At 50.2% G+C, this 27,950-nt stretch overlaps 2 protein-coding genes across 2 annotated transcripts in view; both read right to left on the minus strand.

The window, feature by feature from the left end:
• Positions 1-1,785: 1,785 nt before the first annotated feature.
• CSPG5 (chondroitin sulfate proteoglycan 5) lies at positions 1,786-15,835 on the minus strand. The gene is made up of 5 exons (XM_036266687.1): positions 15,572-15,835; positions 13,764-14,877; positions 10,562-10,750; positions 8,666-8,741; positions 1,786-2,293 (listed from the first exon to the last, which is right to left on the minus strand). Exons 1-5 carry the CDS (start codon positions 15,666-15,668, stop codon positions 2,132-2,134), a joined length of 1,638 nt encoding a protein of 545 aa, XP_036122580.1. The 5' UTR covers positions 15,669-15,835; the 3' UTR covers positions 1,786-2,131.
• A 7,630-nt stretch (positions 15,836-23,465) lies between these two features.
• Positions 23,466-27,950, minus strand: part of SMARCC1 (SWI/SNF related, matrix associated, actin dependent regulator of chromatin subfamily c member 1) — a 157,698-nt gene continuing 153,213 nt past the window's right edge. Inside the window, exons 27-28 of the mRNA XM_036266186.1 lie at positions 27,231-27,407; positions 23,466-24,466 (exon numbers count right to left, since the gene is read on the minus strand). Of these exons, the coding sequence (XP_036122079.1) occupies positions 24,375-24,466; positions 27,231-27,407 (269 nt within the window). The 3' untranslated portion in view covers positions 23,466-24,374. The remainder of the gene's footprint in view (positions 24,467-27,230; positions 27,408-27,950) is intronic.

The raw sequence follows: 27,950 nt of genomic DNA on the forward strand, positions 1-27,950 counted from the left end.
CAATTCCCGATCAGGGCACATGCCCAGGTTGTGGGCCAGATCCCCAGTGGGGGGCAGGCAGGAGGTGGCCAATCGATGTTCTTTCTTATCAATGTTTCCATCTCTCTCTCCCTCTCTTTTCCTCTCCCCCTAAAATCAATAAAGGAAAACAGAACAAAACAAAAACGACCCAGCCCTGGCGTAGCCAGATAGGTCTGTGGTCCACAAATCTTCAACCTTGAATCTGGGATAATGTGATCTCAGAATTCTAGTGCTCCCAAGCACCTGAGAGAAGCAAACAAAAACCCTCCCTAAAAGAAAAAATGTATCCTAGGCCTCAAATTATTTCAATAAACATTTTTTCAAATACAATGTCCAGCACAAAATAAAAAAGAAGGTACATGATGAGACAAATCAGGGAGAACCAGCAGGAATTAGGCGATAAAACCAGGCTCATAGGGATTCCAGTTATTGGAATTAACACAGATTGAACACAAAGTTCTACAAAACTCCCCTACTGGTCAGCAGTTGGCAATTTGAACTCTTAATTCTCTCTCTAATCCATCCTCATTCCTTGCCTAGATGGCTACAATCCCCATCCTGTCTGCCTTCACCAGTCTCCAGAGGTATCTTTGGCCAAAACAAATCTGATCTTGCCTCGGCCCTGTGTTTAATGGCATTCAAGGTCCTTCACACATTGTCCTAAATTGCCCTTTCCAGCCTCATCACCCAGGACCTCTCCCAGTCACAACTAGTCATATAGCACAACTTTCCTGAGTATCCACCCTCTGCCTCCAATGTCTTCTCCTGTATCATCCTGAAAAATGCCTCTGCATCCTTCCAAGTCCACTTTCGCCTTTCTCCTTTCGCCTTCCTGAACTCGTAACTCAAACCCAGAGCTTTGTGTGTAGCTCTGCTGTAACACTGACTCTTGCATTGCATTGTTTTTAAGTCTGTTTCTTGAGTACACTGTTCAGTTGTTGAGGTCAGGGTCTATCTTATTCATTGAGAGTTCCTGGCATCTAGCATCGCACCTGGCTGGGTACATGCTGAATAAGTATATATGAAAGCAGGAAAAGGCAGTCTTCCCTTCTTCCTTTCTTGACTTTAGAGAGAGGGAGGGAGGAAGAGAGACATCAATGTGTTGTTCCACTTATGCATTCATAGGCTGACTCTTGTATATACCCTGACAGGGGATCAAACCCACAACCTGGTGTATTGGAATGATGTTCCAACCAACTGAGCTACCCAGCTAGGGCCAAGAGTAGTCTTAATATAGGTACTACAGACTAAGCGAACTGAATTGTGTCCCCCAAAAAGCCATATGTTCAAGCCCTAACCTGCAATGTGATGGTATTAGAGATAGGGCCTAGAAGGTTAAATGAGGTCATCAGGGTGGGCCCCTAATCCAATAGGACTGGTGTCCTTATCAGAAAAGAAGGAAATACAGATCTCTCTCTCTCTCTCTCTCTCTCTCTCTCTCTCTCTCTCTCTCTCTCTCTCGCCCAGAGAAAATGCCATGTGAGGACACAGTCAGAAGATGGCTATTTGTAAGCAAGGAGGAGAAGCCTTACCAGAAACCAACTCTGCTGCCACCTTGACCTTGGACTTCCAGCCTCCAGAACGGCTAGAGAAAATTTTCTATTGTTTTAGGCACCCAGTCTGTGGTATCTTGTTATGGCAGCCCAAGCTGACCATTTCTGGGATTTCAAACATGTATAAATATACACCTTCACTGAAGATAAGAATCGAACTCAAACAGACAAGAATGGGTAGGGAGTGAACACAACGACATTGGGAAAATGGCTTTTAAAAAAGTTTTATTTCAAGAACTTTTGTTTTTTACTGGTATTTCAAAAAAAGGTGGATCAAAGTACCAAAAAAAAAAGTCAGTTGAATAACAGCATAGGTTTAGAAAGCACAGCAGCAGAAGCAATGTACAGACGGCACAGACAGACAATCCAATACACGCAATTCTGTTCAGGTTCTTTGCTTACTTTGTGTTTTCTCCCTCCTGTACAAAATACATCGAAGCATGCCATGGGATCAGAAAAGAAAAGAATTCGACAAATGGTTACGAGAAATAGACTGTACAAGAGGAGTGGCGTTTCTCCCCCGCCCCGCCCCCCGTTCCCTCTCTTCTTGCTCTGCTTTAGGTCAAGTTATTCTGAAGACAGTTCGCCTCCAAGTCAGCCTGGTCACCTCTGCCACCCTCAAGTTTGGGCGACATGGAGTTCTGGATGTTAAATGACTCCTCCTCTTTCAGGCAGGACTTGAGGACCTCCTGGATTTTGTGGGGAGCGCTAGGATCATCCTGGAAGAGGAAAAAAGGTGAGGGAGGAACAGGAAGGAGACAGTGGGTAGCAGGATCAAACGACACGCTTAGGCCTCTCTACCTGGCTCAAGGGAGCAGGCTGAGGAAGGGAAGGAAACTCCGGGACTTGAATGAAGCAACGTGACTCCTCAGCGGCTACTTTTCAGGAAAATCATCTTCAAAAACACTGGCCAGCCTGGCTGGTGTGCTCAGTGGTTGAGCACTGACCCATGTACTGGTTCGATTCCCGGTCAGGGCTAAATCCCCAGTGGGGGGCATGCAGGAGGCGGCCAATCGATGTTCTCTCTCATCGATGTTTCTATCTCTCTCTCCCTCTCCCTTCCTCTCTCTCTATAATCAATAAAGGGAAAAAAACCCCAAACCACTGGCCAGAGATCGATGACAACTTGACAGGAGACTGGGTCACAAATACCTTTCATGTAGGCCCGTCCAGGGTTTTCCCTTTGACAGGGGTGGGGAGAAATGGTGGCTTTTATTTATTTATTTGTATTATTATTATTTTTTTAATCCTCACTCGAGGATATTTTTCCATTTATGTTCGGATAAAGTGGGAGGGAGGAAGAAAGGGGGAGAGAGAGAGGGGGAGAGAGAGGGAGAGAGACAGACATTGATGTGAGAGAGACACATCGATTAGCGGCCTCCCACATCACCTCAACCAGGGCTGGGGATGAACCGAAACCGAGATACATGCCCTTGACCGGAAATCGAACCTGAGACTCTGGTCCGTGGGCCGATGCTCTACACTGAGCAGCTGGAGGGCAGACATGGTGCCTTTTAATACGCAGCCTGTTGGTGAGCTCTGTGCCGCCTGCCCGGGCCCTCCGCCCTGTTGCCTCTGCTCTCACAAGGTCTTGGTCAGGGGACACAGCTTGTCGGTGCAGACAGTGGGGTGTGAACAGGACTAGGTCAGGCGAAGAGCTGCTGCTGGCAAAGCTAGGGCCCCTCTCCCCATGGCAAATATAAGTCCTCTGACGAGAGCCCAGAGATGTGTGAGCCTTACCCTCAGAAGGTGATCTACCCAAAGACGCTAACCTACAAGGTGTTTCCTCAGCCCGAGCCTGGATGAGTCCAGCTGTCTCAGTGGGCCGCCAGTCTTTGCATAGATGCTGCTCGTGCTGCTGGTTCACGACCTACGTCTGACTGTACTGGGCCCTCCTGCCTACCCAGGCAGGTTGCCTGCAGCCCTCTGACACGCTCCTGGACCGGAACTGGACTTGCCTGTTAAAGGCCTGCAGGAAACCCAAGCCAGTACAATCTCCAACCCTGCATTCTGGCACGCAGAGATCGCCTGCCTTCTTGATACTCTTTTCCTTTAAGACCACCCGAGGGGATCATAGCCAGTACCTCATAGTCGTTGGGACTTAATGATTTCTTAGTGCCCCAAATGGCTATTGTCAGTACTCGGAACTTTATTGACCAGAGAGGTTGTGTAATCTACCCAGGCAGGTCCATGGGTGACAAGAAGGGCAGAGAATGTCCCTAACTGACCAGCTAACTCGGACCCTTCTTGCTTTAACCCTTTCCAAGATTCAAGGTCATCATGATGCGGAAGAACTGGGGCATTTCCCACAAAACTGCGGAGCTCTTGTCCACTCTGCCTGCTACTGAGTTTGAGCCGTAACAGCATGAGGTCAGGGCACCGACTGCTTGGAAAGGAAGCAGGGAGACTCCAGGCTTCTACAGGACACTGCAGGTGTTCAAGGTACTGTGCACACAGAAATCTCTGCCACGGCCCCTGCTCCCACCCTCACTTGGCACCTCACCAGAGGACCAGCTTGAACAGTGCTCTTTAACTGCTCCAGAGGCCTCAGCAGTGATTTGCAGTCAAGAGGGGAACACACGCTCCCCATTTCCAATGAGACAAGAACAAGAGCAAATGAACTCCATGCAGGATGGAGGCAGAGTTCAGGCAAGGCAGCTGTGCAAGGCACCCACAGGCACTTCATACTCTGCCGCTGCTTGGAGAGGTTCGGAGAAACTTTGCGGTGACATAAATCTACATGTGCCGGGACGGAAAGAGTGCCATGATATACTGAGCACATGTGTGCACACACACGGGGTTTACGGAGAGGCGAGTGTGATGAGGGGGAGCTGCACTTTTTATTTTGTGTACTTTTGTATTGTTTGGCAGAAGAAGCTGCACGTGGGAGCTTGAGAGTTGGGCCATTAAAGATCCTGGGTAGAACCCTGGCAGGTTGTTCAGTGGTTAGAGTGTCAGCCTGCGATCCAGAGAGACCCGGGTTCGGTTCCCGCTAAGGGCACGTACCTCTGTTGCAGTTTGTCCCTGGCCCTGGTTGGGTCGTGCGGGAGGCAGCCACTCGATGTGTCCCTTTCACACCGATGTTTCTCTCTCTTTCTCTCTTCCTCTCTCTCCCTTCCACTCTATCTGAACAAAAAATGGGAAAGTGTCTTCGAGTGAGGATAAAAAAAAAAAAAGATCCTGGGTAGAATGAACTTTGAATCTCAGCGAAACTTGAAACAACTTCTCCTCTTACAAGGACAGGACTCACTTTCCTGATTTTTAAGATAACCTCTTTCCTCACCACATCACACACTCTTTAGGGCTATAGGGACATGGGGACATTCTCACAATGTGAAGGACAGTGGATTTAAAGTCCTTCTAGACCCGGTCATCAAAGCTGTAATGTCACAAACATGGGGCCCAAATTACACCTGGTCCCTTGCGGGCTCAGGGCATTTGCACAGATGAGAAAGTGCCTTCTGGCCGATGGGTGGGTGAAGTCCAGTCTAAGAATAAGGGACACAGTTATTCAAATAATGCTGCCAGACAAGCAAAGTACCAAATGGAACAGAGGGAGTGTCTAAACCAAGGAGGAGTCTCCTGACCCAAGTTAGGACCACAGCTCCATCCTCTGAAGCCTAGGGCTGCTGACTCTCAGCAGAGGGCCCATCTGCTTTTGGTTTGGCAGAAGTCCCTCATCACGCGGGAGCCAGACCTCCGTCTGGCATAAATCCTGGGAACGACAGTGCACCCCCAACTCCTGGCATCCCCAGCCATATGGGTTTCCTTCAGCCCTGGGGGCGTGTGGGTTCAGGCCGGGACCCCTGCTTGTCCACACACAAACCTCTATCAGGAGGGGCAGGCAGTGAGTGCTTCACCAAAGACGGAAAAAACAGTCTGGGAAGTTAGAAAGATTTAAATAGGGGCTGGGAGCAATGAAAAGATGCCATGACCCAGCCGGTGTGGCTCAGTGGATTGGCGTCCTCCCCTGGACTGAGAGGTCCCGGTTCGATTCCCCATCCAGACACATACTCGGTCCCCAGTTGGCGGCATGCAAGAAGCGGCCGATCGATGTTTCTCTCTCACATCAATGTTTCGGTCTCTCTCTCTCTCCCCCTTCCTATCTCTCTAAAAAAAAATCAATTAAAAAAACATAAAAAAGAGGCCATGGAGAAATGCTAGTAATAGAGTGAAATCTGGAAGGGCTGTCAAATGTTAGGAGAACCAAGCTATGTCCGCGACACTGTTGACAGCACAGCTGTGAGAGCCAGCAGGGCAGCTCTCAGGGCTCGGGCAGTCTGCCCGTGATCTCAGGTGACTTCATTCATGCTGTGCACCTGGACAGTGTCCAGCTTCCTGCACTCGCCATTCCTCCCGGGACCCTGCAAACCTCCACAGCAGGCGTTTCCCTTTCCTCCTGACAATGCTTCCGAGGCCGGCTGCTCAGCTACACAAAGGACACACACTCAGCCTCTGGCTCCCCAGCTGCGGCCAGGCCGCACAGCAGTCCAGGAGGCCCAGGCCAGGCGCCGCGCCAGGAGATGCTCGCAGCCGGTGGGGCGCTGGGAACGCCATTGACACAGGTACCAGCAGCTGACCCTTCCCCCACCACAGACCCACGGAAGCGTTTTGGTTTGAAATCTTTTCAGAGTGTGGATTGTAGAGATCATTGAAATTGGGTAGGAAAATGACCCACTCAAGCTACTTTACTTATGTAAAAGAAATAACCCCCCTTTTAAGATGAATAGAACTCTCCAAAATTTTAGGAGACACCAACAAGGAAGTCTGAGGGGTGGAGGCAGGGACCCGATGCAGGCTTAACCTGGATGCCCTGGGGTCACCTCCCGCTCACCTGGAGGTTTCCGCACTTTCCTCCTGCTGCCGGCATCACGTGTAAGTGTTCAGTGTGGAGCGGAAGCAACGAACAGGTCTTCCCTCAACAATAAAGAGGCACCTGTCCTAACAGTCACTGCCTATAGATCTTGAACATGACCAAGTTTAACTTTGGGGCTAGGTGGAGAAAATCAGAGGTGAAGGTAGAACATCCACTAGCATACTCCCTGCTGGGCAGGAGAGTCACCCCCTCCATGTGCAGAGCTTTGGCCGAGAGGACAGGATGTTTCCTAGGGCATAAGCTGAAGAAAGGATGCCAGGTGGAAATGACCCTCAAGACCCAAGAGGAGCCAGAAACCCCGACCCTCGTCTCGTCACTTCCCTGAGGGATGTCCCAAGTGCCGCCCAGACTGTCTCATGGCCCGTCTCAGGCACTGACAGTCCGCTGTGGCTGACCACCCCCTGCTCCACTCTGTTTTCCGCTTGCCGTATTCTGAACTTGAGGTCAGTGGTAGTTTTCATGGACGAATGCCTTGCCTTCCACACAGCTGGATCAGCCAAAAAGAACTGAAAACCTCTGTATTGGCTCATGTAACAAAGGCCTCCAAGAGGAGACACATCCTGCTCTCCCCCCTTTGTGAGGAGGAAAGGTGTATGCACCTGGGCTCCAGAAATGCATGAGTCAGAACTTCCCTAAGGGCCCTTGTACTCCGTGGACAATGAAGACCCTTGACTGCAGGAGCCACCACATAGGTTAGACCTGCTGCCCTGCACATACCAGATGGCAGATCAGACTGTGCCACCGAGAGACCCTGCCGTGGGCCATCATTCACTAGTGTTCTACAGACGACGACTGAATCCATATTCCTGGAAGGGGCTGGGTAAGGTAGAGATGGAGTGTACCAAGATGAGTAAGACCCTCCCTGCCCTCGCGGTGCATCCTTGTGGGGTAATTAACGTGGTTACCAATCTCAAAGTTCATAGGACATCCCGTTTCCCTAGCTATTATATCCATCTCGAACTTATTAATATCTTGATGCATACCAAGTAATAGAATACCTGTTCTTTCTTTACCCTTTATACCAAAGACTTTTAAATATTATCGTAAATTAACTTCTTTCATTTTTAAAATTTAAATTAATCCCTTTGCTCCTCCTCTACCAGGCCAAATTTTGTCTTTTCTGGGGTTTGATGACCGTCTCATTTACTCATTCTCTCTTCCCATCTATAAAAAGGGGAACAATGGCCCAGTTCTGAGCCGCCCAATACGGTGGAACTAGCCCCCTTCTGACACCTCTGTATCCACGGGTACCTAGTGGCTGCTGCAGTGGATGGTGCAGAAAGAGAACATCTCTACGTCCCAGAAAGTTCCAGTGGATAGCACTGACCTACACTGTGAAGGCCCCAGTGAGCTCAGATACACTATAGTCCATTATTTCAAATAACATCTTCAAAATTCCTCTTACACACCATTGTTTCCATCTGAAGAGTCTTGGTTTAGCTCTCTTCTGGGTGTAATGATGCATTTCCCTGGAGGTTTGGAGTCTTCGCTGTCGGCAGAATCCTGGCTTTAGAGGGTTTGTTGGACTTCTGAAATTGTCTCTGAGAGTACCCAGTATTTTACTAGCTAGTCTAGTCCACCCAACACACTAGACCGGGGTCTTTAGAAAAGGATTTGTTGGGACCTTTCATTGGGTTTCAACTGGTATATATGAGCCCATCCACCTAAGAACAGAACTTACCCCCAGAGTTATGGTTCCACCAGTGTTCTGTGCTCACCTCAGCCCTAACCAGTCTGCCAGTTTTTAGGGTCCTCAAACGGTGTCAACATTGTTTCCCAACCATCCCAAAGAGCAATTACCTTTTGCTTCAATGACCATCAGCAAACCCCATAGCCCTCAAAGCAGAGCCTTTCTCCTTGATATAAAGAGTAGGAAGACAAAAATCAGACTCCTAAAGTCTAGGAGCAGCTAAAATCGTGAGTCGTCCTAGAAAAAGATCTTCTGTACTACCTACAGCTCCGCTTGTCAAGGAAGTGATACGCCATCAGCCCTCATTCTCACGCCCACTGCCCCAGATGGCTGCCCCGAGCTGATCTCCAGAGCTCTGAGGGGTGGCTCCACACTCTGAAACAGACCCAAGGCACAGGCAGGGGCTGCAGCATGCACACGGGAGACATGAAGAAGACAAGTTACCTGACAGATAGTGTTATCATAGTGAGCCAAGGCCCGGGCATGGGGGGAGGAGGTACGGGGAGTGTCGCAAAGTTTCCTTACATTTGGGTGAGAGCCCTCGGCAATGGTGGAAAGGGAGAAGTTATCGTTGTGGAGTTCAGATGGGGTCCGGAATTTGCTGGTTAGGACAGAAGAGAGAAAGGAAAACATAAGTGAAATGATCATGGCAAACTCTTGACAAAAAATTTATGGGTCAAATGCTGTATTTCATCAAAAGTCTCAGACTGGAATAAGACGCGCCATTATTTGATGCACCACTAAGGAGAAACTTCTACCATTTAAACCATGATCCAATACCTTCTTATCACCTAGAGTTTTTATTACATAGTTGAAGTAGCTCATTTAAACTTTAGATGGAGAACTGACAACAATATGAACAGCTATGACCACGTTTGTGTGTGTGCCAGGCAATCACAACTACATCAAGACTGCCATCTGGCCACAGCAATTTCAACAAGCCAGCAATTGTAAGACACAATCCAATTGCAGCGATGTTAACACGCGGGGGGAAAAGACCTGTGTATCTTAGAATTAATAAACCACAGCAGTGTCTGTAGTACACTGGGCACAGGCAGCATCATCAGGGCAGTGACCAGGCTTGGGAAAGAAAGGAGGTATGCAGAGGGCAACGGGGAAGCAGCATTTGAGCTGAAAGGGTGGGGAGCCACACTCTGCAAAACACACAGCCAGCGAAAGGGGAAGGCCTAGAATGGGCTCTGCCCTGGTCACAGCTCCCGCTTCTCCACACCTGGGCAGTTAGCTGGTCCTTTCTCTCACTGTCCTCATCAGTGGCTGTCCTGATAAGTGGTCCCAACCCCCTCCGCACACCCCCTTGGTGGAGGTCTGAGGAGCCCAGGGTCCGGGCTTGTGGTCACATGCACAGACACGCCCGCCTCAGTGCACAGGCACAATGGAGAGGCCCTTTTGGCCCCAGGACGGTTAGCTGGAAGGCTGCGGGGCTGCAGGCATCTGCACACTGCACGCGGTTACCCAGCAAAGGAGCAACAGATGGTGTTTTGTCCTTTTCCCAGGGCTCAGGGAAAGGCCTTCAGTCACATTCTCTGGAGGGAGTCTCAGGTCAGGGGGAGGGGACTCATGGGGCAACAGGTTGAAAGCGAGGTGGGCACAGTTCTGCATAAATTGTCTCTTGGGCCCCAAGGAAGCTGAACTTTAATCTCCTCCTTTTGTGACTCTTGTGACACTACTGATGGTTCTTTATTTTCTTCAGTGATAAGAGTGATTGTCTTATAGTGTGCAGGTCATACTAGAGTGTTCAAGGTGTGCACTTAAAGGTAAATGCATATTGATATTCAAATACACTCAGAGGTCACCCCTCTGCTAAGAGCTGAAACGAGACTCTATCCTCACATGGCCCTTGAAATCCCCAGTAGGGAAAGTTAGACCAAGGCCCCTCTAGCCCCCAAAATCCTACTTAGGAGAGGTAAAGAGGATTTCCTTAAGTTCCTGGCACTTCTGTCTGGACCCAGGGTTGGCGAGCTTTGTAAAGCAACACACTGCAGTTCTCTCAGATTTGAGGGAGCTGGAGTTATTTCGTGCTGGTTTGTGAGTGAAATCCTCACACGCCACTGGCCGCCAAAGACCTGGGAAGTGTGCAGTCAGGTGGGGGTGGGGACTGAGCACAGGAACTTACTTGGGGACCAGAGTTGGGAACTGCTTACACTGGATGCCTTTTCTTTAAAGCCCCCTCTATCCAGGGTGGGGGCATGGGGAATGGTGCTGGACAGCTGCAGCGTACCACCAGGGCTTAGCCTCTGCTGCAATTCCAGCACATTCTGTGTAGGAATGGATATGCTCGGGTGAATATTTGGTATAAAAAAACACAACTAGGGATGGAGAGCCAGAAACCCTCGGGAGGACATCCTGGGTCAGACGGAGGGGCGCAGCCTCAGGGTTGGGGGCCGGCTGGCGCAGACTCACTGGGTCCTACGCAGCTTGGTGTTCTCTGTCTTGAGCAGATAGAGCTTCTTGGCGAAGAACACAGTCATCATGAAGAGCAAGAGCAGCACGAGGGCAGCCGAGCCGACGGCCACGCACATCACCTGGAAGTCAGTGATGATGGACTCGCAGCGTGTCCCCTTGTGCCAGATGTAGTCCTGCGTGTTGCACCTGCAGCAGTGACAGGGTGAGACGAAGGTGGTGGGCAGGCAGCCCTGGCCACAGCAAAGGCCTGGTGCTTGACCCCGGCACTTACCTCCATGCCTGTTCCTAGGATCGTCTCAGGAACCGTGATGCCCCCGCTCTCAGCAGACCTTATAGCTGACATTCTTGGCCTGTCTTTATAACCACCCAAGCAGTGGGTCCAGGCAGCTCTGAGGTCCATGGCATAAAGGCAACCAGGGCACTGAGAAACTGAGTGAACTGGTCATTTGCATGGCTGTCAAGTGACCGAGGAAGGAAGGGAACCCTGGTTTTCCACCTTGAAGCCTCAGTGAAAAGAATCACAGGATTCGCTCAGCACCCTGTGCCCCAGCCCTGGGCTCTGGATGAAAGAAGACGAAAACAAGATGAATAGGAGCTCGAGCTACAAAGTAGTAGGACCCAGCCTACATATGAAAACCTATCTGTTGTTTTGCAGTCCCATCTAGTTCATGTGGCTAACCAGACACTGACAAGCACAAAGAAGGATGTATATTCTTCTCCTGTCTCTGCAGCCCCCAATATTCTGCCCCCTAAAGCTTCCTGTCCTATCACCATGAGAACTGTCATAAAAGCATAGTGAGCATTAACCCTCTGGGTGGGTTTTAGTCCTTTTGTTGAGTGACTTTCTCCTGCCCTTGGGGACATTCCCAGGCTCCAACTCTTCCAATGACATTGCTGTTTCCATGGGAACCAGGCTGCTTCAAAGAGGAAAGATGTGGAAGGATACAGAGGCAGGCAAAGGAGGGAGGACATGAACCTTAGGGTGAATGACAGACCAGAGAAAGGAGAATTGGCTGCTCCACACCCAGAACAGGGTGGGGAGACACGGCTAACAGGGACTTCTTTCTTTTCCCACTGATCCTCTGCAGTCATGGGGAGCCTCTGTAGGATGGCGGGGAAAGCAGCTCACTCTAACCCACTGTTCTAGAGAAGTTCTGCCACAGCTCTGATCGTTCCTCTGCAGTGGGTCAGGGTGACAGAGACAAAGGCACACTGCAGTCTGCAACTACGGGCTCAGCAGTCTCCTGTGAGTAGAATGCAAAACAGTTTCCCAGCCACAGCCAGCCTGGGTGTACACAGCCGGGGGATGAATCTCTGGGAGGGAAGCTGAGCAAGGGGAACTTGGGTGGACTTATGCAGAAGCCCTTCTGAGGCAGGACCCACAGGGGACCCACAGCCACACAGCCATGCAGCTCAGTGAAGAGGACAAGCTTGCTCTCCTTTCGGGGATCCTGAGAGCTCCAGAAGGTTCAGGGAACTTTTCTAGCTCTCCAGAGGTAGCAAGGGCTCCACATTTTATACTCTGCTGGGGAGTATACTTTGAAGGTGAAAGCTCAGACCTCCAACAGGATGAAAAATAATAAATTTTGCAGAGATTCCTTATCTCCCAGGTTAAATTGATCTCTATGGTCTCCCCAATAAAGTTTGAGGAGCAAAATCACAGTCTCTCCCCACATTTCTGATAGCCCTTAACCAACTGCAAGGTCTTGTCACCATTATTTCTTGATCACAGTTCCACCTTTGGGCAATGGCTGGGTAACTCCAATCAGAACTGTGCGGGCACGTCCTATGAGTGACCCTAACATCACAATCATTTGTAGGAAACAACTTCACAGGAAGAACATGGAAGTCAAGTTTTAATGCCAAAGGCACAACATTCATGCTTTCTATATGTTATTCTTCTATCAGAACATCAAGACCTACAGAATTTGAATTCTTCACATACCTCCAAAACGACCAAGAAAAAGAAACATGGGGAATTACACTTTACAAAGCCATCCAGGATATAGAAATGTTCCTCCTAGGACCAATAGAAACAAATCCCAGATGAATCTGAGGGTTCTATTCCACTTCTAGAACCTGGAAAGGATGAAGACAAGCAAACCACCCAGATCAGCCCCGTGGGCTTTCCAGCATGTTACCCACCTAGTCGTGAGGGTAGGTGTATAGAGTGATTATTGATGAAGCATGGGATGGTGACTGCAGACAATGTCCTTAGGCACACTGAACTCTCTGTGTTTTTAAAACATTCTGAACTGGGTATTCCAAGAAGACAAAAATCAAGGTAGAAGGGGAAAAGCTACTACCCAAAGTTAAGAAACCCCACCACCTCTGCTATACCTGGTAAGACTCTCTGCTTGACTTGACCTATTTGTGTGGCTTCTCTCTGGGTCTGCTCCCAATGAGAAGGTCCTCACTTGCCCTGGCCTGTTTGGCTCAGCAGTTAGAGCATTGGCCTGCGGTCCAGAGCGACCCAGGTTCGGTTCCCGCTAGGGGCACATACCTCGGTTGCAGTTTGTCCCTGGCCCTGATTGGGTCGTGCGTGCGGGAGGCAGCCACTCAATGAATTCTTTTCACATCAATGTTTCTCTCTCTCTCTCTCTCTCCCTCTCTCCCCCTCCCACTCTATCTGAACAAAAAGTGAAAAAAATGTCCTCGGGTGAGGATTAAAAAAAAAAGAGAAGGTCCTCACTTGAACCTGACACCTCCATCCCCTACTCCTGCCTGCAGGGAGCCAGGCCCTCTTCCTGCCACATGTCCCTCAGAGGGAGTGCTCAGCAAGAAACTTTCCTGTAGAGTAGGTTTATGGGCCAACTAATTTTGCTAGTGTAGACAGAACTCCCCAACAAATCACCTCAAGCCAGCAAAGACCTCATTCCAAAACCCTTCACGTCGATGATTCTTTCTCATCGACGTGAAGGGTTTTGGAATGATTGGGTAAAGGACACAACACTTAGAGAAAATGCAAAATCTTATTTCTGAGGAACCTCCCCTAGCAATAAGCTCACAGGCAGGACATTGAAGCAGTGATTCTGTAGAAGGTGCCTGAGTGAACATCTCTTGACCTGGGAGTCCTGTGAACACATAAACTCTTGGAAATTGTGTCTGTCACATTCCCCTCTTTGCTGAGTCTGCCTCACACACACTTGTCAGGAGTTCTTTTTACAAGCTTCTGTGCACCTGCATGCCACACCCTTACCTGCAGAAGGCCCCTATGTTCTCCACCAGGTAGCACTGGCCGCCATTGTGACAGTAACTTGGAAAGAGGTCACACACTGACCGGCAGGAGCTGTTATGTCGCACAAAACCGCTGCGGCACATAGTGCCATTCTCACTGGAGGCCAGGTCCCTGCCTGGCTCTCCTGGGCGGGGCCTGAGAGCGATGCTGCTGCCCGGGACCATCCCCAGAGTATGCTGTGGAGGGACAGCATGCCACCAACTCGTGGGCTGGCCTGTCCCGGGCCCCAAACCAGGCTTCTCAGTGGGCACTAGAAGGTCATTTTCATCTTCCAGACCTCCACCTCCCGCTGCATCCTTGCCATCCTCCTCCTCCTCCTCCTCTTCATCCAAATCATCATAGAAAGATGTGGTGGGGTAGAAATCAGATTCGTCAAAAGGGGTGAAGTCATCGTATAAATCAAGCAGGCTCCAGGAAGGGGTCTCTCCTCCACTATCAGGGTGGTGCTCTGAGGTTCCTGGCGATTCTGGGAAGCTCCCCAGGTCGGTGCCACGACCCTCACCATCCAATCCTTCGAAGTAGTCGATGTCAATAATATCTGACGCCGGTTGAAGTTCCAGTGTGCCCTGAAAGGGGTACGTGGGCTCTGGCCCATGAGGGTCAGGTGTGCTGCCTCCCAGGTTCAGCCAAACCTCCAAAGGGCTCTCCTTGGGGAGTTCTGGGCCTGGGCTCGGCTTGTGGCCAGGAGTGGGGGAGGGTGGTTCATTGGCCTCTGTAGCTTCAGGGATGGCACGGGGCATCGATGACTGCCCGAGGACCTCGTTGGGGGCTGCGAGCGTGGCTGGAAGGGCCTGAGTGTCCCCGCTGCCCGCCTCTGCAGTCACTCCGCCCAGGCCTGGGCTGTCGGCCTCCAGCCAGATGGCGCCTGTCACTGCTGCCGAGGCCTCCAGCACATCCTCTGGCCCGACCCCAGGGCCCACCACTGCCTGCTCTCCATCGGGCGCGGTCCACGAGTGCTCATCTTCTCCGGCTGCTGGCGGGCCGGCCTTCTCCCGCGTGTTGTTAGCACGCGGCCCCCACGCCGCGGCGCTCTTCACAGGCTTGTCGGCCTCGACGGCGCTGCCCGCCTCGCGCGCTGCGGGGAGAGGGGCGGGGCGTCAGGGCGAGCGCCAGGTGAGGTCTTGCGCCCCGCCCCGCCCCGCCCCGCCCGGGCCGCCTCCGGCTCTCCTAGACCCCTGCCAACCCTAAATCCCAGCTTCACGGGTTCCCGAAACCACGCCCACATTTAAGCTCCGCCCAGGGCCCGCCCCTAGAGCTAGGGTATACACCCAGCCCAACATTACCCTGCTCAGGCCCCACCCCTCAAGCGTGTGGCCCCGCCCCCGGCACGACCCGCAGTCTAAGCAGGAGGCCCCCAACACCGCCTGGAAATAGGTCTTACCCTCAGGGCTACACTACACCTCTAGGCTCCGCCCCTAACTCGCACCCTGAGGGCCACGCCCCACCCAGGCCCCGCCCTGAACTGGCACCCTGGTGCCCCACCCATCACCTCCAAGTCCCGCGCCTCTGTCTCACCCTCAGGCCCGCCCACCCCTCCTCAGCCAGCACCTCAGTTAGCACACCCTGGTCGGGGCCGCCCCCACCATTCGGCCTCCCCTAAGACCCCCACCTCTCCGCGCACCCCGTCCCCCGCCCGGGCTGCAGGCAAGGCGCTGCCCCGCCCCCTTGTCTCCAGCTTGCGGACTCCGCCTGTATCCGAAGCCAAAGGGACCCTGGCTCAGGGTGGACAGGCGAGGGCCTTTGGGGTCCAGGTGGCAGTCGGTACCTACCCGGCGCGGCCCCGGCGACGAGAACCAGCGTGGCCCCCAGAAGCAGCAGCAGTGGCGGCGGCCCCCTGCCCGGGCCCCCGCCCCCAGTTCGGCCCATGGCGCGGCGCCCCGACCGCTGTCCACGGTCAGCCCGGCTAGCTGCGCCCTCGGCTCGCCGGCTGCCGCGCTTCCCGCCCGTGCTGCGGCCGTCTCAGCCCACGATGGGCAGCGCCAGAAGCCGCATGCCGCCGCCGCCGCCGCCGCTGTCCCCGGCGCGCCGTGCCTCCCCGCCTCCAGCGCCGCCGCTGCCGCGCTCAGCACCGCCCCCACCCCGCCCGCCGCTCCCGCCCCGCCGCACGTAGCTCTGACGCCGGCCCTGCTCCGTCTGCCTGCGGGAGGGACAGACAGACCCCCGGCTCCGGACGCCGAGACAAACGAACACCGGGTGGCCAGGCAGCTGGGCGCACAGCGCCGCGCGCGGCTTTAGCCGACAGGTGCACGGGCGAGAGACCTGTGGGGCGGGGCGCGGCCCCGCCTCTCTGTGGAGGGGCTGGATCGGGACCCCCACCCGCAAGGAACCCATCCACCACGCGGCGAGCTCGGAGGCAGGGGCCCAGACACCCGCAGAGTCGGGGCGGGGCTCCGAAGGGCCGCAGGGGGCTGAAGCCCGACACCGCGCTGTGACAATGAGCCGAACTCCGGGCCAGGGAGCCTCTTGGATTTCTGCGCCAACCGCGTGTTCCGGCCGGGGAACGGTCTTGGGGAGGTCCCTGGGTCCCCACGAGTGCAGAGCGGGCGCTGGTAGCGCCAGGCAAGGGGCGAAGCCGACGGCCCAGGCTCTAATCGGATCAGACCTAATCTCCTGCTGCCAAAGCCCAGACCTCAGCCAGGCCCTCCGGAATGCATCCCCGGGACCTTACTAGTACTGTGGCTACCTCGCCTTCCTCCTCGCCTCCTCCTGGCAACCTGGGGAGCAGCCTTTAATTCTGGTCTATTCCTCCCTCCCAGGATACATCGCCCCACATGTCGAGGTCACCAAAGCTCAGGTTCCTGGGTAGACCCAGGCGACCTAGATTGCTGCCTAGGGGCACGCGGACACCAGGCCAGGCATTGTAGTAGTCTGCGGGCCCGTGCAAAGCTCACCGTGCGGCCCAGGACCACTCATACCCGGACCCCTGCTTGGCGGGAGTCGTGGTACTTTATCCACCAAATCCAACGTTAACCTCCTGATTTGTTATTGACCCAAATGATGACATTTAGGGGTCACAGCCAGAGATGTGGCAACTCTTATGAGACTCCCATTTCTGTCTCTAGGGAACCACATAGGTGACTAAGATGGAGAGTCAGTGTCTCTGGATGGGGTTACCTTGGTTCAAAGCCTGTTTGTCTCACTGGAACTACTGCTACAGTCTATTTGCTCCGCCTGGTGTTTCCTCTTCTTCAGGTCTGCCTGGCAAACTCAACCCAGAAAGCTGTTTGTACCACCTTCCCCTCCGTGAAGCCTTCCTAACCTGCTGGAAGCAGTTAGACGAGTATGCCCTGATCTCATTGGATGGCAAGGCACTTAGTGCACAGCGCCAGGCAGAAAGGGAGGTTTCCTAAGGCTGGTAGGAGACATTGAATGAATGGTAACCATCTACTCTCACCACAGAACCATGAATCTGGAGCTTCCTGCAAAGGAACTTTCTCTTTTTGTTTTTAATTTAAAATTTTTATTGAATTTACGGGGATGAAATTAGTTATTAAAATTATATAGGTTTCCTGGTGGGAATGCATACTGGTGCAGCCTCTATGGACAATATGGTGTTTCCTCAAAAAAATTAAACTGCCATTTGATCCAGTAATCCCACTTCTAGGAATATACCCTAAGAAGCCTGAAACACCAATCAGAAAGAAAAATGTACCCCTATGTTCATAGCAGCACTATTTACAATAGCTAAGATCTGGAAATAGCCCAAGTGTCCACCAATAGATGAGTGACTCAATAGATGAGTGAAAAAAGCTGTGGTATGCCCTGGCCGGTTTGGCTCAGCGGTTAGAGCATCGGCCATCAGACCAGAGAGTCCTGGGTTTGGTTCCCGCGAAGGGCATATACCTCGGTTGCAGTTTGTCCCCAGCCCTGGTTGGGGTTATGTGGGTGGCAACCACTGGATGTGTCTCTCTCACATAGATGCTTCTCTTTCCTCCTTCTCTCCCTCCAGCGCTATCCAAAGATAAATGCAAAAATGTCCTCCGGTGAGGGTTTAAAAAAAAAAAGCTGTGGTATATATACACAATGGAATACTATGCAGCTGTAAGAAAGATCTACCCTTTGAGATGACATGGAGGGACCAGTTTCTCATTTTAATAATTTCGCTTTTAAATTTATTTTCATAATTAAAATAAGCAAGCATATGGTATAAAATATTAAATGTCTCCTTCCTGAACCATCCTTTTCCCTGACCACAAATTGTTACGACTTTCATTTTGGGATTTTAAATCAACTGCTGCCATTCAGTTCCATTCTGATCCCACCAGCAGCTTCAGAACTGAGCACAGCACACCTGGTTGGGCGACCCTGCCACAAGATGCATGTAAGCTCATGCAGGCAGTGATGGGAAGAGTAGGTTTCAGCATCAGATGTGTGTGACCTTAGGAGAGTCAGTGACCTGAGTCTCATATATGTGAGTGGTAACCATACAGTATCACATGAATGTAATCTTTTTTTTTTTTTTCTGCGCACAAGGGCTAGAGTAGGCTGAAGAAGGGGAGAAAAGATACACAAACTGTAAAGTTAAAGAAAAGGAAATTGACCTCTAGGGGCTTACCATGTCTCCACATTCAAGTCCTGTGTATTTGGGCATCAAGGATGCTTCGAGGCAATGGCTTCTGCATGCATCTGAGGTTCTTACTGGGCTTGAAAACCTGCTTCCAGTACCAAAGGCAGGCATAAGGGCCATTGCCATGGCTACAGCCAGCTTTCCTGTGCATAGAAAGCCCTGGCTTCACTGGGGGTTGCCGTCCAGGGCAAGAGCTGCTCTGGTTGCCATGGCTGGGGACATACTTAGTTCTGCACAGGAAGCAGCATGGTTCCTGGCTGTAAGACCTCAGTAGCAACCACTAACGCTTGTGAATTTTGTTTTCCTAGTGGTCTAATTTGTGTTATTCTTCATAACCATACTATAAACATCTTACTGGTCACTTTACACAATTGCAAACTGACTCAGATCATGCATGCTAAGGTGGTAAGGACAGGACTAAGATCTTGATTTCAAACATTTTCACTTTGACATAGAGGCTTTTCATTCTTGTGTCTTTTTTGCAGACGTATGGCTTCGCTTGGCAGAATGGAAATCCTGCCTCTCCCTTGAACTCGCCACTTCCACATGGGCATTTAAAAGTTAATGCGATTATCTCTTAACAGAGTACAACACAGTAACGAGTTTATACTGATGTCCTACATCAGTCAGAAAGGGACATCTGGTTCTGGTCTGTAGGGCAGTTGGCCCTATAACCTTTTGGTGATGGGCTGCTAGGAATGGGCCTTCTTGAACCATTTACAGAATAAAGGAAGAGCCAGGGGTCAGGGTCCCTACCACCAACTCCCTGCTGCAGACCACTCTAGACTCTCAACTGCACAAGTGCTCTTACCCTAGAAAAGAGTATCAAAACTCAGAGATGGCCATCTTGTCTAGGCAGCAGTCTTCTACAAGGTTGCATAGGCCCTTGATTTTCTCTACCCTAAAGTCAAGTCAAGCTGAGAGGAAGCCTCAAAGTACAAGCCAACACAAAGCTTCAGATATGGAGCAACTAGGCTTGTCTGTCAGGATCCTGCTGCCCCAGCAGGCAGCCTTTCTAAGTGTTTCTCCAGAACCTGTAGCTACTGCGGACTAAACAGACAAAGAATTTGGATGGCCATGGGAAATCCAAGCCAGCCACAGAAATCAAGAGCACTGTGCAAAGGGGCTATAACCACCCAAGAGCCCTGCCACTTCCTAACTTCTCCTGGACTATCTGGTAGTGAGGGCACCTTAGTTGGTAGAACCAAAGAACCAGAGTGGGAGGCATTTTTGTCCTTGTCTCAGTTGCCTGAGGTGGTGTGGTCACTGTACTGTATTAAGGCATGGATATTTTGCTGAGGCCTGCAAAGGCAGTACCTAAGGGTATGTCGTGGTAAGGTGGCTGCTACAAATCAGTGGCCTGGCTGCTCTCCATGGGTTTGGAAGTAACCTGGAAAGGCCTCTTTGAGCATTAGGGAGTAAAGATGGCTTCAGTTATACAAGGCAAGCTAGGAGCAGGAAGACAAGGCTCTCTTCCCCTTGAACAGGGCTAGGTGGTCCTGGAGAGAGCTAGCTATAATTGGTTTTGGAACCTCTGGCTAGGTCAACTCATAGAATTCTCTCACCCTGCCTATGGTCATCCTTTGGGTATGGCAATCTTGTCTCATCTGTTTCGAGTTCAGAATCAAAGGTGCTTTAATGACAAAAGTGGTAACGGGCCACAGAAAAATGTTCAGGGGAGATGTTCACAAGATTGAACATTCAGGGAATGTTCCATCCTGTTCTGCAGGATGACTTCCTTAAATGGAGACGATTCACCCTGGCCTGTTTGGCTCAGCAGTTAGAGGGCTGGTCCACAGACCAGAGTTCCAGGTTCAATTTCAGTCATGGGCACATACCTCAGTTGCAGTTTGATCCCTGCCCTTAGGGTCGTGCAGGAGGCTGCCAGTTGATGTGTTTCTCTCATATTGATGTTTCTCTCCCTTCCTCCCTCCCTCCCTATCTGAAAATGGAAAAATATCCTTGGGTGAAAGTTTAAAAAGGAGACAATCCATTAACGGGATCAAGGTGCTTTCAGTGTTCCCAGAAGTCCCCTTTCAGCAGGAGCAGATGAACAACAGCTATGCTCTTGGAGCTGAAGAAAGCAGGGGCTTTATAATAGAAGTTACAGGCAGAGAAGTTTGCAGAAAATCTTCTCAGGGGTTGGCATTGCATATCCAGATGAAAGGGTGCTCTGATTACTCACATGGAGGTGTTCCTGGAGTGAAGGTCAACTCTCAGGATTACCATACCCAGCAGGAAAGAAATCATGAAAGAACATCAAATTCAGACTTTATATGTTATCCCCTAGAAAACTCTTGACCACAGTTTCTTTTTCTTCATGAACACTTAACATTATCTAAAATAATTGTATTTGTTAACCATGAAATGACCTGGTGTCCCCCAAGAATTCAGTGGCCTGGATAGTGGCAGCCTTGCCTACCTTATGACTTCACTGCATGTAAGTTTCCATGCCTGGAACACAGTAGGCCCTCAAATGTTTACTGGACAACTGGCTCATAGAATGAACTATCAGGAACTGTAGCAAATCTATTCTACCATACAACCTTCTTAACCAGTGGTTCTCAAAGGGTGGTCGCCTGATCAGATGCACCAGACTTCCCTGGGAACCTGTTAAAAATGCCTCATTTCAGTACTCACCCTTGACCTATTACATCAGAAGCTCTGAGGGTAGGGCCCAGCAGCCTGTGTGTTAACAACCCTGCAGATGATCCGGATTCCCCTCCACAGAGGTTGGAAAACCACTGTTCTTCTTTTTCTTAATATTTTTATTGATTTTTTTTAGACAGAGAGGGAGAGACAGAAACAGCGATAGGAGATACATCCAATGGCTTGGGCAGAACCATTGGCTGCCTCTTGCACACCCCATACTGGGGATTGAGCCCACAACCCAAGCATGTGTCCTGACCAGGAACTGAACCAGGACCTCAGTCCATGGGATGATGCTCAATCCACTGAGCTACACCTGCTGGGCAGAAAACCACTGTACTTAATCGCATTTGGGGGAATTACTTCACAGTAAAGGTCTGAGGAAACTGTGGAAGACTGATTATAGGTGTCCTGTTATGCTCTAGAAATAACTCACGCTGAAGTCTATAAACCAGTCTGCAGTTTGAATCAAGAATGAACCTCCCTAATCACCCTCAGGGAAGCACAGGGCTCCCGTCAGGCCCGGCTGGCTCCAGCACTCTTCACTAGAGGAAGACTTGGCTCAGGTCAGAAAGCAAAGCACAACCAGACTAGCATGCTTCCCTGAGGAGCTGAGCGCTTACTGCCCGGGACACACAGAATCCGCCTCTTTTGCTTCACTGGGTTCATAGCACCTTGAAGACAATGGCTTCTTTCTTTCCCAAACAGGGTTTGCATCTGTGGGCGCTCAAAGGCTGTCCTTAAGAGTACATCCAGGTTTGCGGATTCACTGGCCCACAAGGCTTGCCTCCAACCTCTCTAAGCTGCACTCTGACGAACATTGTCAAACTCAACAACCAAAATTAAGATTCTCTGGGAGGTGCCAGGATGCTGGCCACCCTCCCTGGAGAACTTCCACTTCTTTTTTCACTTTGACCATGGAAATAAACAGTGGACGAGGCACATTCAACTATATGTTCCTTAAACATCGTGAAGGTGGTCAGTCAGTCTGGAAGCCCCAAGTCACGGAACTGTAACTGCTGACCAGGACCAGATGGGGCTGAATATTTAGGCTCTTCACAGAACACATGAGGAAATTGTTATAGAAATGCAGAGAATGGACTAGAATCCAGAAATGACGTTCCATTTATTCACTGAAAAAGAGGGAGGTTAGTCCTTGATCAATTTCCTCTAATCTCCCAAAATTCCCTCCCTTCATTTTCCTGAAATAACAACACACCGAGAACACGTTTGTACAAAACTCACATATTATTCCCCCCTCACAAAATCGAGTGGCTGTTTTACAGGAACAAAATCAGATCAAAGACATGAAAAGAAAGTCACCACTTACTTATACTGAAACATAAGTGTTAAAAATTCAGGTATTGTGTAGAATTATTACCAGCATAGTAAAAATATTTCCACCTGGATCTTTTAAATTTGAAAGCGATCACATTAAAAACCTGAGGTTACAAGGGACCACAGTATGAACCAGAATTTCATTTTCTTTCTAAGACCCCAGTGGAAAAGGTAAGTATTTGGAATGAGTTTCCTTTGGGAAAAACTGGCAGGAAAGAGGGAAAACCCTGGCCATTGTCAAAAGGCACTGGGGTCTTTCTGGAGGCAAATGCATTAGAACTAAACTCCAGCAGGAACAAGCTCATTTCCACTCCAAGAGTTCTGAACACACACACAAGGAACAAGGTCTCCTTGGTTCCAGTACTGATGGTGACCAGGGCCACCTGGTTAGAGGCAACACCTGAGGGTTTGAAAGGCAAATCTTAATTGTGGTTTTATTTATTTTTTGCTTTCTGATATTAAGGAAAAAAGTTCTAAGGTGTTTTACAAACACCTACCTATACCCTCTCATATGTAAAGCTTTATAAAATATATAGAAAAAGACACCCAAAAGATGTTCCACTTGGCATTCTAGATGAAACTGCCCCTTGAGACCGTGAAGAGGCCAGGTGCTTTGGGAATCCAGCTTTACCAGAAACACCCTTTCCACACCCATGGGACAGAGGGGAGAGGAGGAGGACCAGAAGGAAAAACCAAGTCTCAAGTCATCTCAAGTCACTCATCAGCAGGGGTAGAAATGGGCTCAAATTAAGGCATTTTTGTGGCTCTTCCTCTGGAATGGCATTCCACTCTCTCAGCCTGAGCACCCTGACCCTCAAAGCATGATGCTCTGATCGCCATGTGAATTCCTTGATACCCCCAGCATCTCCTTGACAGCCTTGTGATGGATGGAATGTGAGATCTCAGAAAGGGACGGAGGAGGTACGAGGCTGCTGATTCGGCCCCACCTGTCGGATCCCATCCCAGACAGAAAGTACCGCTTCACTAAATTCCACTCACCCTGGGTACTGCAAGAGGTAGTGTGGGGACCTGCACCCCAGCTATCCCAACCAAGTTCCATGAGCTAAAATGTTCAGCACTATCTACTTACTTTTTTTTTCTTTTTAAAGCTTTTTTTTTTTTTTTTAAGAGGGAGAAAAATAATGCATACAAGCAGTGAGTAAGTGGGCTAGATTCATTGGGTGGCCATTGCCCTCGGACCCTAAAACTTTCCTGGCTAGTCCCAGGAACTAAGGAATGCTTCCCCAAATGCCAGCTGTCAAAGCTCACACTGCCTTCAGAAAAACAAAAACACTCACCGCAATCCAATAAACCATCTGCATAGCAAAGCAGAACCTGTGGCCAGGAGGGAGCGGTGTGTGCTAAAGCTGTGCTCTACCCTCCCAGGCACCAACGGGGATGCCCTGCCAGGTATGGGGGAGGCCTTGAGTCCTCACTAGGGAGAAACATCAGTGGAGTCCCTTTCCCATCACTTTGATTCTGGCGCATCTGTGTGTGGCAGAAGCTCAGGAAACTTCACCATCAGCACCATTCTTAGATAAGCAGAAATAAGGTCACTTATAATGCCTTAAGGTTTGTCCCCGCTGGCTATCCCCTCTGCCCATCACCACTTTTTGGTTCTTATTCATTTTGAATGCTCTCCTTTAGAGCAATAAAGAAAAAAGAAGATAATGATTATAAAACATTATCCACAGAGGCATAAGACAAAGCAAAAAACTGCAGGAGAGCAAAAATGATAAAGACTGGAATACCCACACCAGGACAGGGAAGATGTAGGTTATTTTTAGGATGACCAGGGCACACTGTCACTAAGATGTCCCCAAGTGTTGGCCGAGGACCTAACACAAGGAGCATGGAGAGGGGTGGTTAAAGGAATGGGGAGAGATGGGATACGGGACACGTGCTTGAGGCTGTGAGAAAAAAATTCCTGAAAGAAACGCAAGGAAGCTGAGGAACTAAGTCTTGTCATCCACACTCCAACTAGTGGCGCTGGCATGGATGCTCCCAGCATCTTCAAGCTAGGGTGCGGCCGAGGCAGGTGGGCCTGGAGCAGGAGGTGGAGGGACTCCATCTGCAGGTGGTGGTGGCTGTTGCTGTGGCGGAGGGGGATCTGCAAACATATCCAAGAGTCACTGTCATTGCGGAAACACAGGGGCTTGGGAAAGAAAAATGACACAGGAAGTTATTTTCTCCACGGCAGGCAATCAATGTGGCCAGTGAGGCATGTCATACTGTGGTCTACGTGGGTCAGACTCATCTGAACCTCCAGGTCACTGCTTCTGTTGCTTCCCCTAACCCCGGTGGTTGGGGGTGGGGGAGGTGTCTGACTCTGTCCCACCATCCTTCAAGGCCCACTGCTTTCAAGAACCACCCCAGCCCTGGCCGGTTTTGCTCAGTGGTTAGAGCATCGGCCTGCAGTCCAGAGAGACCCGGGTTCGGTTCCTGCTAAGGGCACGTACCTCGGTTGCAGTTTGTCCCCGGCCCTGGTCGGTCGTGCGGGTGGCAGCCACTCGATGTGTTCCTTTCACATCGATGTTTTTCTCTCTCTCTCTCTCCCTCCCACTCTACCTGAACAAAAAATGGAAAAATGTCCTTGGGTGAGGATTAAAAAAAAAAAAAAAAGATTCAAGGAAAAAAAAGAACCACCCCAGCCTGGCCAGGTGTGGCTCAGCAGACTAAGCATCGTACCATGGACAGAGAGGTCCCAATTCAATTCCTGGTCACATGCCCGGGTTTCGGGCTCAATCACCAGTAGCGGGTGTGCAGGAGGCAGCCGATAGATGCTTCTCTCTCCCTCATACTCTATTTCAAAAAAAAATCACTCCAGACTTTTTGAGAACTTAAGTTACATTTTAATTTTATTGTATTTTAATGGTTCTAATTTTTTCTTTAGTTAAATAAGCTCTTTCCTAGGCAAGTTCTGTGTCTTCTTTTCTTTCTCTAACAAGTGTCTAGCCTAGCTGGACACAAAATAGATCATCTGTCTCTGCCAGGGCCGGAGAACTTCCCTCAAGGCAGCTGCTGACAAGCTGGACAGTCCTGGCAGGCCCCACTGTGCATGAACTGCAGTCCTTGGATTTTTGGCCAAAACTAGGTCAGGTCCTGAAGGGAATATTAGTATGAGTGTCTGGGGCTCTTTCCTAGTTCAACTTCAGCTGCTTTAGCGTACAAAGGAACCCTAGAGATCATTTAATCCAGGGTTTTTTAAACTTCTAAATTTTGCCAGAAATGAAAACATATGAAACAAATAATGAAAATGTAGCCTTGCTCACCAGTCAGTTCTCTTTCCCCTCGCCTCCAGGGAGGTTTCCACCAAACCTCCCAGGTTCTTCAAAGCATTTAACATCCACTGATCAAATCCCTTGTGCCATTTTTCAGTGGAGAAAACTAAGGCCTGAAGAGGAGCAGCACTTGCCTGATGAGGCCTTGCCCAGTACCCTAGGGCCAAGTCAGCAGCTCAGAATCCCCCAAACACTCATTTGCAAAAGAAAGTGGGGACGAGTGGCCTGAAACCCTTCACTTTTTTAAGGTGCTCCACTGAGGGCCCTTCAGGGTCACAAATCATGGGTGATGAGTAGTGTATGACAGTGGTAAAGACTAATGGTATTATCTTTGCAGCACGGATGGCAAGGTGGTCAACTCTCTTGGCAGGCTGGTACACTTTGAATGCTGCCTGTAAGGTGGAAAGGCAAGCATTTTTTTTTTTTTTTGCCAAGAAAAGAAGGTACCTGCTGTACTACAACCTCTAACCACTGCCTCAAAAGAGATTTTCTTCTTCTATTGTCATGATACTATACATGTACACAGTAAAATGCTGCTTTCTTCTGTGCATCTATTTTGTCCTAGCTCCGAGGGGTCTAGAGAGACTGAGACGTGCCTTTATCCATGCAGCCCACCCGCTGGCCCTGGGAAGTGTACCAGAGTCCTCCAGTACACTCCAGGCACTTCAGAGTCTCATATAACTTTTGGGAAACCCTACACTACCATCCAATTATTCATTCCACATTTTCCCACTACAGTTCTTGGAGGCCACAATTCTTATGCATCCTCACTCTATTGTGAATAGGAATTAACTCCTTGGTAAATATGTGGATGTCTAAATGAACCTGGGATCCAGATGTGGCTGTGTACCTGGCCACAAATGGCTGCATTTTGAGATTGTTCTCACTGAGAAGGTCTATAGGAGTAAAGGGCGGGCCAGAGCCCCTGAAGCAACCTCCTGGAGGCCAAGGTTGGACCAGGGCAAGGGCTCAGTAGGAGAAATGACCTGGCTTCCCACATATCAGACAGACTATTCAGCAGCACCTGTGCCTTCTCTACTGTGCCTGCTGGGACCTCTCATCTTTCTCAGCACAGCCACTGATTACTCCTTCTTTAGTCTAAGCAGCCACTACCAATATGTCTGAGTGGCTACAAGAAACTGCCTTGTTATTCCTTCCCTCAACTGGTTCCTGTTCTTTTCTTTACACTTACTACTTTTGAACCCTGTATTGATACAAGTCTCCTGTAGCAAAAATAATAACCAGCAGCTCTGTATGTCTACTGAGACTCAAACTGGACAGGTTCAAGCAGACAGGAGGGGGAGAGGAATGTCTTTTCAGCCTCCTCAGACCTCAGGGTCAAGAATGCATGTCAGGAAGGCTGTAGCATATGAGCCCGACGACTGGAAGCTCTCTGCACTCATCACCTGTGCACCTGCCCATCAGGGGTGCTGAAGAGCACTGACCACAAATTGATATTGTGGAACCCACTGTTACAGGTCAAACTGTCCAGGGACCTGCCAAATCAGACAGGAACAAAGGCTCCCTCCTCTCTTGTCCATAGCCCTCCCGGAGAGGCCCTGGGTAATGCAATACCTCCAGTGTGATACTTACACATGCCGTTAGGTGCCGTGAGGGTTACCCGGGGTCCTAAGATGCTTCCTGGCATTGGTGGCATACCAGGAGGGGTAGAGCCACTCCCAGGGGGGTGGATGCTGGCTGCGACGGTGGGAATCATGCGGCCTGGCATGGGCTGCCCAGGCATCATGGAACCGGGACCTGGTATCTGACCTTTGGAGAGAGATTTAAAGTCCTAAGGTTAGTGTACTAGGAAGAAAGGAATCACTACTACCCAAGACTGCTAAATATAGACAAACACATAACTCCCCAAAGGATTTGAAATACCAACAGAGCAATATCTGCAATAATCTCTGATGCCCAGTTTTTATTTAGAGAGGGGAGGAGGGAGATAATGGAGCAGGTGTGTGCAGTGAATGACTACTCTAAACCCGGGTAGAGGCAGGTAGCCATAAGAAGCAATTACAAAAAAAGCATCCTAAAAGAAAGCATTCATTCTAGTTTGGGTGAAGAGTGAATTGTTAAGTATCTTTCTGAGAATACCAAATACACAGCAGTGACCATGGGGAGTGAGGAGAAGGATTAAAAAAAAATTTTTTTTTTCTTTACTGATTTTTTTAGAGAGGAAGAGAGACAGAAACATTGATGAGGGAGAACATCGACTGGCCACCTCCTGCATGCCCCCTACTGGGGATTGGGCCCACAACCTGGGCATGTGCCCTGACCGGGAATGAAACTGGCAACCCCTCGGTGCAT

Source organism: Molossus molossus, unplaced genomic scaffold, assembly GCF_014108415.1.
Source record: "Molossus molossus isolate mMolMol1 unplaced genomic scaffold, mMolMol1.p scaffold_m16_p_18, whole genome shotgun sequence".
NCBI lineage: Eukaryota > Metazoa > Chordata > Mammalia > Chiroptera > Molossidae > Molossus > Molossus molossus.

Bases quoted from the DNA above. Each gene is read 5' to 3' on its own strand.
- CSPG5 (XM_036266687.1), bottom strand. From the start codon at position 15,668: ATGGGCCGAACTGGGGGCGGGGGCCCGGGCAGGGGGCCGCCGCCACTG. The intron at 14,878-15,571 runs GTAGGTACCGAC...CTCTCCCCGCAG, and splicing joins CGTCGCCGGGGCCGCGCCGG to CGCGCGAGGCGGGCAGCGCC. The intron at 10,751-13,763 runs GTAAGGGTGTGG...TCACTGCTGCAG, and splicing joins AACATAGGGGCCTTCTGCAG to GTGCAACACGCAGGACTACA.